Raw genomic sequence first — 21713 nt, forward strand, 5'->3', positions numbered from 1 at the left:
TTTATCGCTCATTTATCGTACAAAATGTGTACTAAAGCTGACATAAACCCGTTAACCGAGGCGGCAGTATAAACTAATGCCTAACAATTAAACGTTAAACTTTCCAGAATCTTTATCATTGTGGGTAAATGTGGCAGTTTCTCTTTACTCCTCTATGACACCAGCAAGCCTCCACGCGCTGTCGAGTAGGCGGGGCTTCAAAACCCATGCTTACAATCTGATTAGCTAACCAAACTACTACTGATGTTCTATTGGTTGTTTACGGTACCGACGGCTTCTGAGTGAGAGGTGTGAACGCAGATGTTCCGCCCACTTTATTAAAATTTACGTTTACTTTATTAGACTGTGTTTAAGAGGTATTCAGGATCTTTTCAGTGAGTCATAACAATTTACTCAGCTCATTAATAAGAGCCGATTCATTCGGCTCCCCAACTTTATTATTTATCAGTGCTTTTTACAAACTTAGACGAAGTAAGTAATTTTATATCCTACCATCGATGGCGTGGACGAGAGTTGGCCATTGCTGTGTGAGGGGAAGTTTTTATCGAACAAAATCTTCTTGCAGTTTGAAAGGACATTTAACTATAATCGCCAAATTAACCTGAATTATTACCAACTGTGCCTCGGTGTCGCCCTCAAGTGCTTAGCCAAGTTTTCTTTTTTTTAAACCCATATAAGTCTGAACACCACACTGAACACAAGCAGTGTGAGCTTAACTTTGACTACTTGGGATTTGAGTTGTAACACTGAGTTTAGTTTGATTTTGTTTTAGATCTATTTGTTTGTCTACTTCGGCGTCCAAGGTCTTAAAAGTCTTTGCCAGCACAAAATTCAAAGGAATCAATATTCTTCATATCTGGCTTTTTAATTATTCAGCTTATTTGTTGGCATAAAAAGATTTTTGTTGTGATGGAAAAAAATTTTGCTTTACCACAATTGTTTTCATCCTCATCAAGTTTTACATATATTGCAGTACTGGTTCTTGTTCTTTCTATCAGCTTTATGATTTAGTTTCCTTGAAAAATACTTATTGTCACTGCTTTTTTGCAATTTTCATCATTGACCATCCAATTTGATTTCTTACTACTTTTTATTTTCCCAGGCTTTTCTTTTATTCTTTTTGATGACCTCTTAAGTTCCACTGGTCGCTTCTTTGGTTTTCTGTCAATTTTGTCTGGCATCTGAAATCAGTTCCCGATGTTTTCCTTGAAGACAGGTGGTATGTCCTACAGGTTATATTTTGGAAGCCTGATGGAAGCTTCTTAGCTATACTTAATTTACCACGTTGTAATGTTGCTTTTTCTTCTTACAACTCTTAAAATAGATTTTGGCACCAAGGATACCAAGCAATAAAGTGTTTCAGATGTTATTTCACTTCCTGCCAATACGTGTTAAGGTGTGCAACAGTATGTGGTTGTCATTGTCACATTTTTCATTTCAAAATTCTCCACACATTCTCTATTGCGAAAAGGTCAGGACTGCAGCCACACCTTTGTAATGTGTGCAGCATATGGTTTTGGATTGTCTTGTTGAAAAATGCATGGATGTCCCTGGACAATGTGTCGTCATGAAGACAGCATATAATGCTCTAAAATCTCAATGTACTTTTCTGCATTAATCCTGTCATCACAGAAGTGTAAATTACCTTTGCCAAGGGCACTGACACAAGCCCATACCATGACAGACCCAGGCTTGTTGCTGACAACATTTAGGATGGTCCTTTTCGTATTTGGTCTGGATCACACAGTGTCCATTTCCACAATACACAAATTCACTGTGTGATGGTCCATACCAGGTGCCTCAAAGCCCAGCAAACTCAATGATGCTTATGGACGATTAAAATAAGGCTTCTTTTTGCACAGTATATTGTTGTTTTTTTCTTTCTGGGGAGTCAATTAAATCTCTGTTGATTCTTGATTTTTAGCATCTGTAAATGTTTAGTAAACTTAACTTGTTAGGCCTTACTAGGACTTAATAGGACTAATTAGGCAGGTTAGGAATTACTATTAGCTGTCAGCTGATGACAATTCCAGAGCAAAAAAAACTTCTGATACTTTAAAGCAACCATGGGATAATGGCTCATTTAAGCAGCTGACTAAGGGCCTGAAAATCAAGCTAACTGATATTTACCAAGCAGGAAAATACTTTAAAAAGATATTAACATGCTTCAAGTGACTTTACTCTGGACAAAATTGCGAAGCAAAACCCACATATGACACTTTTTTTTTTTTACCTAATCCATTTATTGCCAGTTGGTGCTTATATCTCTCTCGTTGCTGCCACCACCCCATCGGCAGATCAAGGAAAACCCAGGCTCAAGAACTCAGCACAGGTGGGCTAACATGTTTTACTGCACCCCAGAATTTTCCTTCTAACATTTTAATCCAGAGGCTGTTTAGATCTTAAACATAAATAATATGTGATTCGGCCAGAAGTGCCCAAACTTTTGCATACATCTTTATTGAGTGTTTTTATACACAAAGATGACCAAGGTTTACACATATCTACAACTTATCTTTTATTGTTCAAAATACGTTATACATCTTGAACAACTTTCCTCAAATCACAGTTTTTATTTGTCATAGCCTCAGTATGTATTTTTGAAAACACACAAAAAAACTAAAAACTAAAAATCAAAACAGATCCCTGAAATAGTTCTTTATCATAGTGATTTAAATGCACAAAATAGGCAGCCAAAAATGTCAGCTAAAAATAACCATTTTATTGTCAGACCAAAACATTACCAAATAAAAATATATATGTATAAATAAAGCAGCACAATTTATTCAGCCAATCATTCACAAACAAAGAAAACATGACTTTTGGGTCTTTTGTTGCTACCCACATACAACACCAGGCCATGGTGGTGGCACAAGCACATCAGATCTGTGAATACACTGATAGTCATTAGGATGAAGGTCAGATCTCATGCAGATGAACACAAATTCATTCTAGCCTCTTTTCTTATATCATATAATCAGCCTGAATTGCTAGTTCAGTGAACTCTGATGCCACCTAGCTGGGAGACAGGGCCGGGCTAGGTTCTGCACTGATGTTTACCAAATATTCACTGGATTTGAGACTGGCCAGCGACTTGCAGCTCGGTGAAGAAGCCAGAGACCCACACAGGCCCAACATAGACGGAGTAGTGTCTTTCTCTGGGAGGAGACCAAAGAAAAACAAGCTTAATCACATGCAAAGAGCAGAATTCTTCTCCCACTTTGGAATGGGTAAACCTGCATCTGCATGATCTATCCCCCACACAGTTTTACAGAACTACCAGCTTATTACAATCATATGTCATAAGCCATAATCATATAAATATAAATTTGTATTTGTGTGTGAGTATGTTTGTGTGTCTCTGTGTGTGAGTGCTTATACCTGCTGAGCACCAGCCTGTCTCTCCATTCTGCTTCCCATCTGTCTTAAAAGGATCTTTTGAGTTTAGACTGGCCTCAGCACAGAGGTTCAAACAGTGAAAACTTCTCCTTAACAAACACACACAAGTTTATATAAATGCATCTTTGTCAAGCACTGTTAAGTTAAAATGTTTTAAAAGTCCATGTTTACTAAATAATATTAATGTACAAAAAGACTAAAATGTTTCAGCACAAAAGTGAATGAAAGATTTTTTGCAACAAAAACAATAGCCAAAGGTAACAGTTTCTCTTTGACCAACTGTTGATTTAGAAACCTTGCACAAAATGCACAGAGATCACTGAGAAACAATGTATTTAATTTACAAATAAAAAGGGACATGAACATTTGGATAATATTGTTTTTAAATGCTGAATTTAAACAAATTACATATGTAAAGTAAAATGTTAAATGTACAATTACAATAAAATAATGGAACCCCAAAGAAAATAAACTTTACTGTAGAGCTAATTTACTGTAGCAAAAGTTTTGCTTTAAATTACGTCTTCATGACACAACAAATGAACAAAAAATAGAACAATTTAGTATTTTTGATTAGCAACATATTTTGTTAATACTGGCATGTCACTATTATTTAACCCACAGAAAGCACTGCTGAACTTCAAACCTGCTAGTCTGTATGACCTAAAGTTGAGTAACCACATAATTAAACCATTGAGAACTCAATAACAGCCGTTAATTTGCTTCAGCTGTGATGTGTTATATAAGCATCACCAGAGAAGTGTGTTGCAACCATGGTGAAAACTAAAAAGCTGTTACAAAAGCTGAGAGAGGAGATAATTTCATTGCACCAATGGGCAATGGGTATAAGAACATTTCTGGTACCTTGAACGTTCCTAAAGACATTAATGAAAGCAGAGTAGCAAACCTGCCTGGCTATGGGACAAAGCATACAATTTCATTTTGAAGAAAAACCCCCTGTGTTACTGCAAACGATTAACAGGATGACAATAGCAGTAGCAACAATAGGATGATTTTCAGTTTGTCTCTATGCGGTTGATGTGGCGTTCACTTTCCTTTAGTTTTCTTTAAATGTTTTTCATGACACCACTTTAATAAAATCTATTGCAGTTCAGTTTTAAATATGGCTCTTTTATTCTCTCAGTTGTGCGGTAGTTCTGCTTGACCAATTAACAGTCCGCACTGTTTCTTATCCTACCAATACAGCCCGCTGCAATATGCATGGTCCCTGGTCAAGAAGGGTATCCAAATTTAGCAAGCAGGTACAATATGGGACACTTGTCAAAGAAATCAACCACTAAATTTGGGATAACCGGTTTAAAAATGTACTGCACCATAGACTGTTGTTGGGCAAAATGCACCTATTTAAACAAATCTAACACATACACACGCTTACTTACCGGCGGAATAGCTTTACACTCCCTTGGTTGTTGGTAGTCCGTCTGGACGGCCATTGGTTGACTAAGGAGACTGACAGGTCTGTTGGCAAATGGGCTGGTTCACGTGGAATGACACCAGTTCTACAGGGCACCAATCAGAGAAAAATAAAGAATGAAAGACAAAGATGGAGATCATTTGACTATGGAGGCAGAATTTGGTATGCATTTATTTCATTCCACAGAAAGCAACTATGCATAAAGAAACTGTTGTAACAATACGGCACTGGATGCATTTACAAGTGTGTAAAAATTTAATTTTTAAAAATCTGCGATGAATGTATGTGTCTATTTACAGTTGTGCCTGGAGCTCCAGAATGATGGCCTCAAGCTCTTTCTTTTCCTGTTGGCTCTGGATTTGCAGCTCTTCAAGTTTAGCATTTAGTCTCTTATTCTCTGTCTCCACATTCTTCAGCTGTGATTCTCGCAATCGCACCAGCTCTTCCAGATAACCCTGGACACAGTTTCAATATACACAAATCGTTTTTGTACGGTTCTGCCTGCACATAAATGACAACATGAAATGATCCACTTCAACAATGATTGAAGAGTTGTGGCTGAACTGGCATTATTAAAAATAATTGCTACAATAGAAAATGGTATTTGCTGTAACATTAAAATTGCCTCTTTTTACAGTGAATGTTTATTTTGTGATGGCACAAAAATCATAAAAAATGCTATGGTAAAATGAGTCCCATGACATTTAAAACTCAATGATTTACAAAGTAAATGTTTTATAAATATAATTTGCCAATGTCCAGAACACATACTGCTAGTAAACACTGAAATGAACAAAGGCTAAAGTTAACCACTCTGTAAAGTTCATATACTACCACCTTGGTTCAGATAATATTTCACAGTGGCAGCAAGTGAAAACCCCATCCGACCCCTTCTTCTTTAGACCCAGCATGGCCGGGTCAGTAGCACTTCTAAAATTTGAATTTGTGAGATAAGTCTAAATGTAAAGGCACATTCTATCTGTTTCAGTGTCATTTACCTCCTGGTATTCCAAATTTGTCTCTCCCTCCACAGGTTAACAAGAAATGTATACATTTAAATATTAAAATAGTTTTATTAAAAATAAACCACCAATCTACAATATTCTAAGTATAGTCTACAACAGAGGTGGGTAATTAAATTTCCAAGGGGCCACATAGGAAACTGGGACTGTTGTGGAGGGCCGGACCAACAAAGGTAAAGTTAATTCTGCTCAATATTAATTGTATCTCTATATAAAAAAGCTGTAAATTGTACAGTTCTGATAAGCTTTTACTGTTAAGAGTAGATGTTACAATCAGGCAGTGAAAATAAGAAGCAGACAGACTAAAATATCAACATTATTTCACTATTTAATTGACTTTCTCGAAAACAGGTGTGAACAAAATGTGCAGGTTTTTAAAATTAACTTTACACAAAGTGCTAATTTGTTTAAAGTGTAACTACCTCATTTGCTGTCATTTGTTATTGTTGGATATTCTTTTTGGATATCACAAAGCTAATAATTGCCACTGACCTCATGCGGGCCGGTTGGGGACAGCCAAAGGGCCAGATGTGGCCGTGGGCCATACAATGCCCAGGTCTACAATGTGTCTACGTAGAGACACAATAAAAAAATATAAAAAAACAAATCTTTTATTCAGAAAAGTATTGATTCTGGCAAGGATATAAAATATGTAAGGCTTTGAGTTTTCAAAAGACCACAGTGGCCTCATTCATACTGAAATGGAAGAAGCTCAGCACAACATTGAATCTATCTAGAGTTGGCTGTTCAGCCATATCCAACACACATAATCTTGCAAATAATGTCCTCAAAATGAATGGTGGTGGCAGCAATATGCTATGGGGGTGCTTCTTAGCGACAAGAACAGGAATACCTTAAAAGAAAACCTTACACAAGTGGCAGATAGAGGTTACATGGTGTGGAAAAGATGCATAAAAGGCACAAGATGTCGTTAATGAAGTCAGTCAGGCCTGGTGATATTAACTGGTTGTCACCAAAAACCACCAGAAGAAATAATTGCACACTAGGCAACTAGGCAACACACTGCTACAAAGACCACTCCTGCCCAAACATTTTTATAAAACATTAAACTCTGAAGGAATATTGACACTATAACTTTATTTTTTTTTACTTTTCTGTACATGAGCAAGTAAACTTTCATGTAAAAAACTTATTGTAAATTTACCTTCTGAGCATATACGATCTTGAATCTCTGTTCCATCTTGCGACACCTGGTGCTCCAGCTTTCTTCATCAGTGACCAGGGGGATGTAAGGATGCTCAGCAATGCTGTCCTCACTTGCACTGCTGTCCACACTGCGACGGTCCTCCTCATCACTTAGGTAATCATAGCTATTAGATGAGAAATATTAACAGAATAATTATAGCTGCAGAACACATGGTAATAATAATAATAATAAGTAATGTATAATTAAATCATTTAAACCAATGGTTTAAACCTCCAAAAACCACCTAAAGTTATTCGAAAGCTCAAACCCAATCAGTCAAGATAGTGTTATACTGTGTTCTACTCATTCTGTGATGGTTGCTAACACTAGCATTGGGCCAAGATGAACATCAGATGTTGCATGGGCAGCCAACGAGAAATTCCTCTCATTGTCAACAGTTGTGTCTGATCAGCATATTTTTTTCTTTAATCTGATTTTGTTTGCTTTAACATTATGCAAAACATTAATTCTTGCTATTTAAGTTATAGGTCTTGGAAAAATAGGTCTTGGTGGAATGGAGATCAGGAAATGAAGTGCAGAGGCTACATAGCCCACATTATTTTTATTAAACAGGAAACCTAGTTTATTTATATATATTAGAAATATACAGACTAGAATATATGCACTTTATTTTATTACAATTTTACTCCGATTTTAAAAGATTTCCTTTTATTTCAGTGCAGTTATTTCAGTCTTCCAAGGTAATTAGGTGTAATACCCAAGGTGCTATAAACATCACTAGTAGTACTTGCACCCCAGTTTAAGAACCTCTGCTTTAATGGAAATTAGAGTGTACAGATAGGTCAATGAGGGAGATTTTTACTGTTGCCCCATACTGAGCTGTTATTGTAAAATATCAGTTTGTATTAAGCATGTAAAGTGTAACTGCATCATAATTAGATAATCATGATAAAATATGCAGACGGTACTACACAATTTCCCATTTTTTATAGAATCTTACCCTATTTTATAAACACATTTATATACAGGTAAAATGTCATGTGTCAATATAACTTTTTTTTTTGTTGTATAATGTAATTTTTGGTAAAAAAAAAAAAAAAAAGCACTGCTTTTTTTACTTATTAATTAACAAAGAGATAAAGCAACAGTCAGGGTTGCTTACCTCTGGGTAAATTTTAGGTATGGTGTGTAATCAATCACTGCTGGTGTTTTCCCATCCAGTATCTCTCCTTTTAAACAGAAACTGTAAACAAAAAAAAAAGATTAAAGAAACTAAATATGTAAAATACTTATACCAGTATCCATAGGTCATAGCTATAAAGGTTAAGTGTGTTGTCTGTCTTTCTTTGTAGACTAAAAAGTAAACGTGGTGTGAGCATTCTTACCTGAAATCAATGGCACTAAGTCCGATCAGCATTCCTGTCAGGACTGTAGCTTCTTCTCTAAGCATGATGGCACCATCATCATAAAACTTTCTGCAGGAGACAGACAGACAGACAGACAGACAGACAGACACACACACACACACACACACACACACACACACACACACACACACACACAGGATCAGGTCCAACAACAAAGTATTTGCAAAAAAAGGGGATAACAACGTGTACATGATTCTTTTTTGAATTAAGAAAGCTTTATGCATTTTTAATAAGTGTTCGTAAATTTTACAAAAATATCAAAAATTTATTCATAATCTTACTAAATGTATGGGGTGTCACGGTGGCTCAGTGGGTAGCACTGTCGCCTCACTGCAAGAAGGTCCTGGGTTCGATCCCCAGGTGGGGGGGTCCGGGTCCGTTCTGTGTGGAGTTTGCATGTTCTCCCTGTGTCTGCATGGGTTTACTCCGGGAGCACCGGTTTCCTCCCACAATCCAAAGACATGCAAAAGAGGTGAATCTGAGATACTAAATTGTCCATGACTGTCTTCGATATAACCTTGTGTGAACTGATGAATCTTGTGTAATGAGTAACTACTGTTCCTGTCATGAACGTAACCAAAGTGTGTAAAACATGACGTTAAAATCCTAATAAATAAATAAAATAAACTAAATGTATGTGTTTAGTTACTGTATTTGTTACCCAAATAAGTCATTTTGCCAATTGCACTAGCTCCCCTATTAAACAACACCACAAACCTGAAAAAGCTTCCAAAGAGACATGAACCACTACTTTTTTAATCTGCTGTTTACACAACCTCATTAAAACGAGTCTTGAATGTAAGCACTAAAGGTCTCCTTCTGTTAGGAGTTCCTGTTCATAACTTTTATGACTTTTGAGACTATGACTTTTTCATTACTGAAAAACTGTGACCTCAAATATGTATTAAAGAGTATCACTGAATAACACATGCAATTCTTTTTGGTCACTGGTTTAAGAACCATCACTACAGAATTCCATGACTTTACCAGGTTTTTGTGATTGGTTAATGCCACTATGATTGACAGAGCAGACAGAGAGCAGGGCCAGCTATGTTCTTCTTGGACCCCTGACCACAGATGTCTATGGCTTTATCAGTATTTTAATCTTAACATTAGTGCAAACACTTGTGTGTTGCAAACGTGTTGTACCACTCTTGAGCCCCCAAATTTGTAGGGTAATCTAACCTGGTGGTCCGAGTATCTCTTAAAGCTGTGGCAATATATTCAGATAGACGCTTTTCCATAAGAGCCATGCGAATCCATGCTCTCCCCTACAAAATGGAAAGAATAAAAAAATATCAAAACAATGGGAAAATGCATTTAGACAAAGGTCAAACTGAATCAGAGAAGAATAACAAAATATGTAGTCAGAAAAGTAAAACAGTTGAAAGGTTATTAAAGTCATTTAAATCATGGGAGTGTTTAACATCTTGCCTTGGCTCGAGAGGTGCTGATATTCTCAATGTTCTCAATACTGCTGACACAGTTGTTGTGGACTTTACTGCAGGCCAGACGAATATAATCCCAGAAGCTTCTCTGTCCATCTGAACTGAACCAGCCTCCTGGACCTGATCCAGCACCAAAATACATATTTCACTGATGCATTATGGCTTATAAAACTATTTACACTTGCGCACAAAAGGTCAAACAACTACAAGAACAGGTCTGTAAAACCCTTAAAATGTTTAACATTTATGCTTTAACTATGCAAAAAGTGTGGTCCTAACTGATTACTTAAAATCCTGGTTAAAACATAGTTAACAAACCTTTCAGCTAACAACTTTTTTAAAACTTAGTGCAATTAATGAGATGAGATCGGAAATGTGGGCTGCAGAAGTGTCATGCAATCCTCTTTTGATAAAAACTGTTCAGGTAAATCAAGGATTCATTAATCTAGAAAAGGGTTACAAACACATTTTTAATGACTTGGCTATTTAGCAGTCCTCTATAAAACATGTTCATAGAGTGACACAACATAAAAAAAACAATGTTACCTAAAAAAGATGCATGTCTTAAATTTGGGGAAAATCTTTTCAATACTCAAATTAGCAGCAACAGAATTATTACATTCAATTTCTTTTCCACATACTTTTTCAGCCTAGACTGTGAATAGTTCATTGATGTGTTTGTTGTGTGTAACTTTTTATAAAATCAGACAATGCTTTTAAAGTAAATAATGCAGTGTCACACATTATATATGTTTACATACTTTTTCTCGCAACTACAGTTATGTATTTTAATGTATGGACACGTGTTTACCTTTAAAGCGATGACTGAGTATATGCTCCAAAATCGCAGCAAAGTTAATAAATTCTTCTGATGAGTCATCAATGGGCTCAGCAGTGTACTTCTCCAATAAAGTCTTTACTGAAAACCTAAAACAGACAGAATTGACAGAACCTAAAAAGACTGGATCTGCATATATATATACTCATTATAAATAGAAACACTTGTGCACAAATGTGTTGTCTTACACTGATCACATACACACACAAGCTTTAGTTCTCTCTAACTAAGGAACTGGCAGCTCTAAGGAATGGTGCCATGACAGGCAACTGAGGTCAACTTCAATTGTCCTGTGTGCTACACAATGTGCCTCTTCAAAAGCCCTGCATGTATAACAATGACAGCAATCACAATCCAAATCCTTGTAGTCCTATGCAATAGTGCAATGCTATTGTTGGCATGAGGACCTTTGTTCCGTTTGCCTGGGTTTTATTCTGTTTTAGCTTGACTTCACAGTAAAAAAAAAATGACAGAAGACTTTAAAAACAAATACCCACACACTCTGTCTCTCCACCCACTCACTCAACAAGCGATGGCCTTATCTATTTAGTGCTGCCTATAGTACTGCCACTGCGGATTTTCTCAATTCCACAGGACTTCACTACAGAGCCAAACCTGTAGAGTCCTGCAGCAAATGAGGAGGTATGCAGAGACTGCTTTAGCCCACTCATTCTCAACGAAAGTTCAGAGGGGAGAGAGAGACTAAAAAGGACTGGCAGCATCACCACAGCCACCACCATTCATGCCTTTATGGGGAACACCAGCATCACTGAAGGAAAGACAGCCTTGTCTTTGGGTGGTTCATCTATAGCCCGTGGAAAAACCTCCATTACCATGGGCAAGTCTTCCATCACCCGTGGGGTAACTACAACATCCATGGGGGACTCCACGATCACCCGAGGCAAGACTACCATCTCTCTGGGCAGAGCCAGCTTCAGCAGAGGCAAAACTACCACCTCCTTTGGCAAGGCCCTCTTGTCTAAGCGTCGGACCACCTAGATGGAAAAAAGCTCCATAGTTTCGGGCTTGAGAAGAAAGTTGCAGAGAGTAAGAAGGACAATCAAAAAGGGAAAGACAGCAGAAGCACAACAAGAAACAACTAAAAGATTAGAAAGTCAGGCATCTCTTTTAATGAGAAAGACCTCATTTATTAAAGGAAAGATGAAAATGCTGAGAAGCAAGAATGCCATCTCATGGGGACAGACAGCCGTGTCTAGAAGCAAGACCAAGCTGCGGAGGGGAGAGACTGCCTTTACGGTGGGTACAACCACAATTACACATGGGGAGACCACTAGTTCCTTAAGCAAGACTACTTTAAGTCGAGGAAAGAAGTCTGTAACTGTAGTAAAAACATTCCTCAAAAGAGGCAAAGAAACTCAATGGAACCTCTACTGGGATTTTCATCTCTGACTGAAACAAACAAAAACAGACTTCAGAATAAAGAATAAAGAAGGTTTATGTAAGTTAGTTGCTGTGTAAGATGCAAGTGTTTTGCCTGTTTGTTCCAATGATAAGGTTGTGGAGTCAGAAGTATTGTAACTTAAATCAGCTTGTGATCCTGTATGAAACTGTTTTTTGAAATTTGGAATATGGTTGAAAAGTCTGAGCTGGTTTAAATAATATGTTCATTATTTCTATGATGGAAATCAGCCTTGGGTTCTGATTCTAATGGTATGAGTGTCTAGTTGGTTTGAAGCAAGTTCTTGTATGTCAGTGTGGTGGGAGGATTTTAGCATGAAACAGCTGGTTTAGTGTCATGTGTACACAAGCAATGAATCATGTGTCTAGAAAGAACCAATAACACTAAATACTATGTTCCAAAGTGCAGATGCTTTATGTGACATGACCAATACACAAAATATTTGTACTGACCAATTTAATACACTCAGCTAACTTATATTAATAAACTGTATCAAAATATACTGTAATTAGAAACTTTTGTTGTTTATTTTCCCCCAACAGAGGGAATGTAATATCCAAATTTTACAAAGCAAATATAAAAATATGTAAATATATTATAACACTAATATAAAGATTATGTAGATATAACACTAGTACAAAAAGTTAAAAACATTTTGTAAAAGAAACACATTACTGTTTTTTTATTTAATTAGGTGTAAGTTTAGTGCTTAATGGGGTAGGGATAGTTAATATTTATTGAACACAGCAAATGCTCCTGTTGCTGGCCAACAAAATTCATTCCACACATGGGAAACTTGTGCCTTTGTTGTGTGTTAAGGGCTGGGTCAAGTGAAGCCAATTTTTTGTATTTAAGGCTACAAGGTTTTGTTTAATCAGTGCCTTCAGGTAGGTTGGGGCTGGTCATTTCTTGGCTTTGTAGGTCCAACAGTAATAAGATAATGTGTTAGTACTACTGCAGATCAAACATATTGCATGTGTCTGAATGTTGTATTAGTTGCAGGGGTTTGAAAGCATGCATGTGAAGACCTACCAAGGTACCAGCATTTGGTTTAAAAAATTTATTTTAATACATCTTTAACAGTTTACTAACTATGGTCACTCAAATTGTTAAAAATCTATTCCTATGCATTACTTCAATTTTATAAAGATCACACTTAGTACCCATGTACAGTATTATCAGATACCACTAGCAAACAATACTACCAGAAAACAATGCCATGGAACTTAGTGATGTCATAATCGATTGTATCCTCCAACAATGTGTCCTTCAGTGTGCTCCACAGCATCGCTTTAGCAATGGTACAATGGAATCTACTGTCCCTTCGGCCCCCAGATAGGGCTGCGGCCTCCTACAGCAGTATCTATCCATTCACTGAGCACAGGGAGGTATGTGGCCTTGTAGAGCCCACGTCGTCCTGCTCAACAACGGCTTTTTGCTGTTATACGGGGGCTGTACTGAATGCACTTTGCATTCTGGTCTTATCCCAGCAATTGCTACATGAATCTGTCACACCCAAGCAGGCACTGTCGGCAAAAGTGTCCTGCTTACAGGGAATGTGATATGCTATTACATCCCTGTCCTGTAAATCCGAGGGATCAAAAAATTCCCGATAGGAGAGGAGTCAAGAGTTAACCCCAACGTGCTCAACAAATTCCAGGCTGGCTGCTACAGGAAGAGATTCCTTGCCTCTCCTCCTCTACCGCAACTTGGTTCTACTCAACTATGGGTAACACTAGCATCACAGAGGGCAAGACGGCCCTAAGCCTAGGAAACACTTCCATCAAGAGGGACAAGACCAAGATCCTGATGGGCAGCAGCTTAATTTCCCGTGGGAAAAGCACCACATCCTTGGGCGGCTCGACTATTACTAGTGGCAAGACCAAGATCTCTCTGGGGGGTGCTTCCTATAGCAGAGGCACCAAGACCACATCCTTCCGAAAGGCATTCCTGCCGAAAAGGAAGACTCTTTAACAGGAATTGGGTCAGAATTGTCTAAACAAGGGTGTGTGGTGAGGGTGTGGGGAACCAGGGTTGAGACGTTGAGGAAAGCATAATCTACCATGTCTGAATATCAAAGACAATTTAAGTCAGAGCACCATCACAGTGGAATTCTGAAGGGACTGTTTTGGGCTACCAGCCATGATTTTTTAATTTCTATTTTGACACCTAGAAACTGTGGGATTGAACATGACATCAAGGTTACTTCTGTTCCTTTTATTGCTCTGGATTAAGACATGGATGCAGGTCAGTGATAAATGTTGATTATGTGCTTTCCAGTAAAAGTTTTGTTGCAGAAATTTAATCTAGACAATTATGTGTTAGCATAGTATAAATTAGTAAAACTATAAAAAAAAATTTAACTGTTATATATAAAATGTAATATAAAATGTAATATAAAATGTTCATTTTAAGACGTTTCACAAAGGCAAAAAATTTACATTTTTAAATAGTGTAGAAAAGTGCATGGCTTAACTACTAAAATTGGTGAAAATTGCAGCAAGATGCTCATGGTACAATTTGACACTGATAAACAACTGTACCACCACTCAACAATTGTCTTTTGTCTTCTTGCCCACTATGGCAGTATGCCAAGGGAAAGCCTTGCTGTACCCTCTTTAAACACTCCCTCAGATAGGCAAATTACTGAATTTTAATACACTTTGAATAGCTGCTTGCTGTCCTTCCTAGGCTAGATATTGCATCTCTTTTTTTCCTATCTGACTACTTTTCTATTTCAACTGGTAACCCTTGTCCTCTGGTAACCATAACACATATCCTCGTTATTTCTTTCTAAATTGATATTTAACACTTTTTTTTTCTTTCCCTCTCTGTGTCTCTTCTTCAGTAACTGCAGGATCAGATGACATAAGAGGGTGTCTCCATTTTTGAAGCTCAACAGCAGACCCATGATCAGCTTTTAAAACTTTTTTCTTCCAAAATTATATGCCACAACCCCAGTCCTTCTCAGATTAGGGACTATAAATAAGAAAAAACAATTATTTTAATATACCACATCCCTAAAAGAAACGTAAAGGATTTATTATATAGTTAGGTCCTCCATTAATTACACAATGAGAATGTTAAATGGCTTATTGTAAGTGTTGAGTAAATGACAAGAGTATGTGTTTCTGAGGGTTGACAAAGTCCTAGATAAAAAACACAAAAGATGTGGTGTTGAAGGCTATGCTGAAGGCTATTCAGGAAGCAAGCAACAGAATTTATCTTAAGACAGAAGCTAGAAGAAAAGTGGTGCCCACTCTACACTTTAACAAATATGAATAAAAAATACCAAGATTTCTAAATTCAGATTTAAATGATATATATATAGCTTTTCTGCTTGCTCTGTAAAAACAAAACTATTTTAACCTTTCTATCTCTCATCACATTTTCCTTCATTTTGGAAGGGTAAGAGAGGAAACAAAGGAAAACTTAGAGATAGAACCGGTTTATAATATAAAATTAATGTTAACATTTTCCATATGTTCTATAGGTTCAACATGCTGCTGACACCAACTTCCCTCAGCATCTGCCACATGAATTGGTCTTCTAATCAAGACACATTTTTTTGACTTTTAACAGCCTACACATCTGAATTAATAGTTTATATCAGCCATGTTCTTAAGAAAAATATTTTAAGTAAGAACAACTGTTCCCTAAATGACCAATTTTATGGCCAAATTGGTCATTACATGCAGGACAAGAGATTTTTGGATTTTTTGTTTGCCTTTTAAGTTTGCATAAAGCCTTTGAACACATGCATGGCAACTTACCAAAACTGAGACTTTCTTCAGATCTGCTGGAACTCTGACCTTTCAATTTTGACCTGGAAAAAAGTCATCATGCCCCATACAATGCCCTCAAGATCACCCTGTCATGATAATGATGATGATACCATTTTACATCTATACTACTGTGCTTATATTTTGTTCTATATTAGTGTACTGTATTAGCTCCATCACTGTCTATATGACATTGGGAAATGAAAGCTAAAAACTGATCCCAGATTTTTAAACCAGTGTATTGTGAACACCACAAGTGGATAAAATGTCCTAAAATACAAACTAAAATATGTAGTCCTTTTCATAATTGTTTTATCTAGAATATTGTAATGTAAGCAGTCACTGTATGTATTGTTCATTATGTATGTGAACACCTTTTAATACGGACTGACCAACTGTAGCTGGGGTTTAAAGTGAAACATACAAGCAGGGGCAAGCAAGAACTTACTGTAAGATCCAACTGTGTTTTTGTTGTCTGAAGTTCAGACATAAACTCCCTGTGTACATGTTAATGTCTGATGTGATTTGGGGAGTAAAATGATCTGGAAACACAGAGGGCTTCAAATACAGTAAGTACTTAGAAACGTTAGTAATGTAAACTGAGCTCATTTTTATATTTAAGCTAAAGTTAAATGATCATGTAATGTTGATATGTCTAAGCTAGCAAGTATTAATATTTTGAGTTTAACATTTTTTATTATTTAAGTCATTATGTAGCCTGTCTTTAAATGTAGTAGATTACACTGCTCTAAACTGTCCTTGTCAAAAAAAATGTCTTGTTATTTTAAAGTCTTTTCTCTGTTGCTGTGTTGTGTTTAACCAGTGTTTTGCAGCTATCTGAAAGGAAGGTTCTGACCATGGTGCATGTTTAATAAACACTAGCTGACTTTGTTTGGTTATGTCTTGTTTAATACTATTTAGCTCTACTTTGTTGACTGAAGTTTAAATATACATTAAGTTTAGATGTGCATCTCTATATGCTAAAGTAAACTGCCTCCTTTGTCTATGATTTTTACACTATTTTGTACTTTTTAAAAGGCTACAGAACAGAGTAATTGCCATTTATTATCTCAGTGGGCCATATGTTAACCACTCCTAGATTGCTAGTGAACTAAATAATTTCTCAATCTTTATTTTATTTCACAAATGTTTAAATAACCAATATTCAACATACAAGTTGCCTACTTCCAAATAATGAAAACAGTTTACAGTGTGAAAATGTCCAAATTATCTAATGCTTATGCTAACATAATGTTTGAAAACCTCTGGAAAAGCAGGTAATACAATTCCCTTTTCTAATAAAAAATTACATTGTAACTTGTGAATGATGTGTTTTGCTCTTCATGTTTTATCAGTGATTTCAGCAATTCAGACTATTAGTTTTTGGTAAAGAAAGTTATATAATGTAATTTAATGTCCACCCCATGCTCTTGCATTTTCTTTGTCTATGCAATCAACAACAAACTTATCAATGTACTATAGTCAAGTTATAATCTGAAGGTTTTAGATTAGGAGCTTTTTGTTGCACAGCAGCCTTAAAGCCCATGTTGATGTCAAACTCGATTGACTGAGTACATCAAAGTAAAGTACGTGTGCGCTAATACCCATGTGCAAACTTTTTAACATAAGACTTAGCTGTACTCATTTATTTTACCAACCACTTTATCCATTTCACATAGAAACATCAAGTTCAAGTCAGAAATAAAATCTGGGCAAAGAGCCAGTTTATAGATGTAGCGGGAATGCTATATGGTTTCCAGTTAACACTAACAGTGTTACAGTCAGCTGGTCAGCCAGTAGAAACACCCAAGATGAAGAGGCAAAAGAACAGATAGGCAAGCGCATTAGTTGAGTAGGTGATATCACACTCCAGAAAAAGAAGAGAACTCCAGAACAGAAAAGAGACATTCTATACACAGGGACATAAGTCTATGCTGTTCCCAGCATATGTCAGAAAACTCAGGAGGCCATGCACTCACCCCAAAGGGACATCAGCGACACACCACTAGTAAAATGCACAACCACAAAGGAAAGTAGAAAACAATAAGGTTAAACAAAAGGTGTTTAAACAAAGTCATTACAACTCTAGCTACTTGGTTCACCAGTTTGTGATAACTCATTTTTTTAGGAAGAAGAGATAAAAGAGAGGAGTACAGTATCAAACTGAACACATACAGTGTGGATTCGTCTGTGGGGCTCCAGTCAAAATAGTGCAGTTACGCCACCTCTGGAGGAAGCTTGCCCAGTCAAGCTGGATACTCTGCAACAGCCAAAGGGCACTACAACATCGGCTGAGTTCCTCTGAAAAAGCTAAAAGATGCCAGCATCTGAGCTGGTAGAAACAAAAGATACTGGCCTCACAGGGCATGTAGGTGTCACTGAGGAATGAACAGAATAGAACGCAAAACCAATGAGCCAGGAAGCAAAAAGCCAACAAGAACAGATTTCAAAGAGCTCTACCAGGTACAGAATATAACCACTGATGAGCCCCACAGACAGTCACAGCACTTTACAATGAGACATATCTGAAAAAAAGCTTAATGACTTGGAGCCATTTCCATTACTGTCCTTAAGGTACTCCAGTTTTCTTACACACACTAGGTGTCAAAAATTTAATTGATGGACTGACATTTTGTCTAGGGTGTATTTCTGCCTTGTTCTAAGTGTTTCTGGTATGTTCATAAATGTTTGTTTGTGTATTAGTTAGTTTGTTTGTTTGTCATGTTTTACACCTTGGTTACATTCATGACAGGAATGGTAGTTACTCATTGCAAGGTTTATCAGTTCACAAGGTTAAATCGAACACAGTCATGGACAGTTTTTTAGTGTCTTCAATTCACCTCACTTTCACGTCTTTGGACTGTGGGAGGAAACCGGAGCACCCGAAGTAAATCCATGCAGACACGGGGAGAACATGCAAACTCCACACAGAAAGGACCCGGACCGCCCCACCTGGGGATCGAACCCAGGACCTTCTTGCTGTGAGGTGACAGTGCTACCCACTTAGCCACCATGCCGCTCATATGTTCATAAATACCATAGATATGTTTTTACTATCAGTAAATGTAGTAAAATGGCAAGAAAATATGTTGCAAAACATTATACTTAAGAAAATGTCAATAATTTTAGTAAATCCCAACCATTTAACAAGAGAGTCTGTCATGTTTATATTTGTGAACAGTTAGTGGTCGAGTTCTGATGTGGTTGAGTCAATACCATGACTAGCAATGCTTTTTAATTACTGTTTTCTCTGTTTTATGATACACTTGCCTTAATCAAATTGTTTAATTATTTATCAAAAGTATGTTAGGACTTATAGTAATCGCCAAGTTCCGATGTTTCAGCCACATGCCTTATTAACAGCTATATAAAACACTCACTCACTTTCTTAACCGCTTATCCAGTTAGGGTCGCAGGGGGGTGCTGGAGCCTATCCCAGCTTTTCAATGGGCACAAGGCACACAGTAACACCCTGGACAGGGCGCCAGTCCATCGCAGGGCAGACACACATACACACATACACCCACACCCACACACACACACACACACACACACACACACACACACACCCATTCACCTATAGGGCAATTCAGTGTCTCCAATTAACCTGACTGCATGTTTTTGGACTGTAGAAGGAAACCGGAGCTCCCAGAGGAAACCCACACGGACACGGGGAGAACATGCAAACTCCGCACAGAAAGGACCCGGACTGCCCCGCCTGGTGATCAAACCCAGGACCTACTTGCTTTGAGGTGACAGTGCCACCCCTATATAAAACAACTACATAAAATAAATGACATGCTTTCAATTTTATGGCAACTGTTGGAAAGAAGCCTTTCCTGTTCCAGTATGACTGTGCCCCTGTAGACTAAGTGAAGTACATTAAAACGTAGTTTGATGAGTTCAGTGTTAAAGTACTCAAAGTGGCCTTTACAGAGCCCTGACCTCAGCCTCACTTTTGGATTAAACTGGTATGTCGATTGCGAGTCAGGCCTTCACGCCTAACATCAGTGCCTAACCTCAAAATTGTTTTTTTTTATTCCCACAGACACACTTTTGAAACTTGAAACTTGAAAAAGGCCTTTCCAGAAGAGTGAAGGCTGATATAGCCTACATTACCATATTAGCTATGGTTTTGAAATAGGATGAACAGCTAGCTCATGCTCAGATGTCTTCATGCTTCTGGCTATTAATTTTTTCCTTATTTGTAGCAGAACAACAATAAAATATTAAGCAGTGGAATTTTAAGTTGCACTACACCACAGTGTCATTTCATATTTTAGACAGCATTATGTGTATGTTTTTGTACAATGTTTTGGTGTGACATTAGCCTCGGATAGCACAGCCTGCATCAGTAGCAGTTTGTCCTTTCTGATGTGATGAAGGATGCACAGATCAGTTGAAGGTGAAAGCTCGTATCAGTACTGGTGGTTTTACAAACAATTCTACAATTACAGCTGCTGTTTAAATCCCGTTATATTTACAAAGCAGTGATTTATGCTAGAAAATAAATGCATGCATGTGTAAACGCTACAAATGGCTTACGCCAACATTTAAACTCAGGTGTCGTACTAAGGATTTGCCCTACTCTAGAATAACGTGCCTTGGCTATTTTAATAAAAACGGTCATTAACCAACTATTTTCATATATTTAAATAGCTTTCAACAACAAATCCAGTCAAATCGATAACGCAGGCTACAGACTGACAAAACAACCGACATTTAGCCCAGTCTTTTTCTCACGCACCGAATACCGCACTGCTTCCTAATGGGACTAGAAATTAATATATTATAAAACACTACCTGCACATAGTGATGAGGTTCTTGCGCTCCACCGCCACGTTTCTAGAAGCAGGTTTTTTCGACGCCAGACCCATAGCCATCGCGGTGTTGACACAAGCAGCTTCCATCCGCTGGTACACCTAACTCTGAGCTTCCCACACAACCCCCACCTTTCTACCAAAACACATCACACGTACACTTTGCTATAACATAGCGAAATCAATGCTAGGACTACGTCAGGGATGTCAAACATGTTTTTCACATTTTATCATTCACACACCGTCTGTTTTACCAACTATGTATCCTGGTCATGGTCGCGGTGGGTCTAATTCATTGGGTTAACGTCACGAGAAGACATCACAGGGCACTCAAACACACTCGCAATTAGGTTAGTTTTAGTAGCTCAAATTGGCCTGACTGCATGTCTTTGGATTTGTGGAAGGAAACCCACACAGACACAGGGAAAACATGCAAACCCCACACAGAGAGGACCTTCTAGCTGTGAGGCTACCCACTGTGTCATCGGACCAGCCTTCCATCTTTAATGTTTAAGCTGAACAAATTAAAATTATTTAGAGAGGAAAAATAAATTCTAAATAATGTGCTTGCATATGTGTGTAACCCTCTTAAAGTTCAACTCAGTAGAATTTTCTTTACATTTACTTGATTGCATCTTATAGCAAAAGCCATGATCCACAAAGAGCTTACAAGAGCTTACAAAGCATCAAAGGGATCATTGCTGAAAGCTATCAGTCAGGTGAAGGGTATACAAATTCCAAGGAATTACATATACAAACGATGGAACACAGCTAGTGAACTGGTCATCCCTTCAAAATTCATGAAAAAACAAAACAAAAAGAACACTGGACTGGGCTGCCAAGAGGCCTACACCAACACTAACAGAGCTGCAGAAATTTCTGGCAAGTACTGGTTGGGTACTACATGCAAAGTAGAAACATATAGCCATGACAACTAGGGGGTCAACTTTATAT

The 21713-nt window shown here is 37.4% G+C and overlaps 1 protein-coding gene and 2 long non-coding RNA genes across 5 annotated transcripts; 2 read left to right on the forward strand and 1 right to left on the reverse strand.

The window, feature by feature from the left end:
• The first annotated feature begins 335 nt into the window (after positions 1-335).
• Positions 336-5203, forward strand: LOC134335828 (uncharacterized). The gene is made up of 3 exons (XR_010015655.1): positions 336-374; positions 2253-2332; positions 5134-5203. It is a non-coding gene; the product is annotated as an uncharacterized LOC134335828 (long non-coding RNA).
• rundc3aa (RUN domain containing 3Aa) lies at positions 2703-20871 on the reverse strand. Of its 3 annotated transcripts, none has more exons than XM_063018433.1 (11): positions 20743-20871; positions 10711-10826; positions 9886-10019; positions 9637-9722; positions 8410-8499; positions 8187-8267; positions 7022-7187; positions 5132-5289; positions 4800-4919; positions 3382-3482; positions 2703-3158 (listed from the first exon to the last, which is right to left on the reverse strand). In XM_063018433.1, the coding sequence occupies exons 1-11, from the start codon at positions 20847-20849 to the stop codon at positions 3016-3018; spliced, it is 1302 nt and encodes a 433-aa protein (XP_062874503.1). In that variant the 5' UTR covers positions 20850-20871; the 3' UTR covers positions 2703-3015. The 3 variants fall into 3 exon arrangements, with proteins under 3 accessions (XP_062874503.1, XP_062874502.1, XP_062874501.1); XM_063018432.1 differs by having other exon boundaries at positions 3382-3485; XM_063018431.1 differs by having other exon boundaries at positions 3382-3488.
• Positions 14132-16830, forward strand: LOC134335827 (uncharacterized). The gene is made up of 2 exons (XR_010015654.1): positions 14132-14404; positions 15651-16830. It is a non-coding gene; the product is annotated as an uncharacterized LOC134335827 (long non-coding RNA).
• Positions 20872-21713: the final 842 nt, after the last annotated feature.

Source organism: Trichomycterus rosablanca, chromosome 22 (assembly GCF_030014385.1).
Source record: "Trichomycterus rosablanca isolate fTriRos1 chromosome 22, fTriRos1.hap1, whole genome shotgun sequence".
In the NCBI taxonomy this organism is placed as follows: Eukaryota; Metazoa; Chordata; class Actinopteri; order Siluriformes; family Trichomycteridae; genus Trichomycterus; species Trichomycterus rosablanca.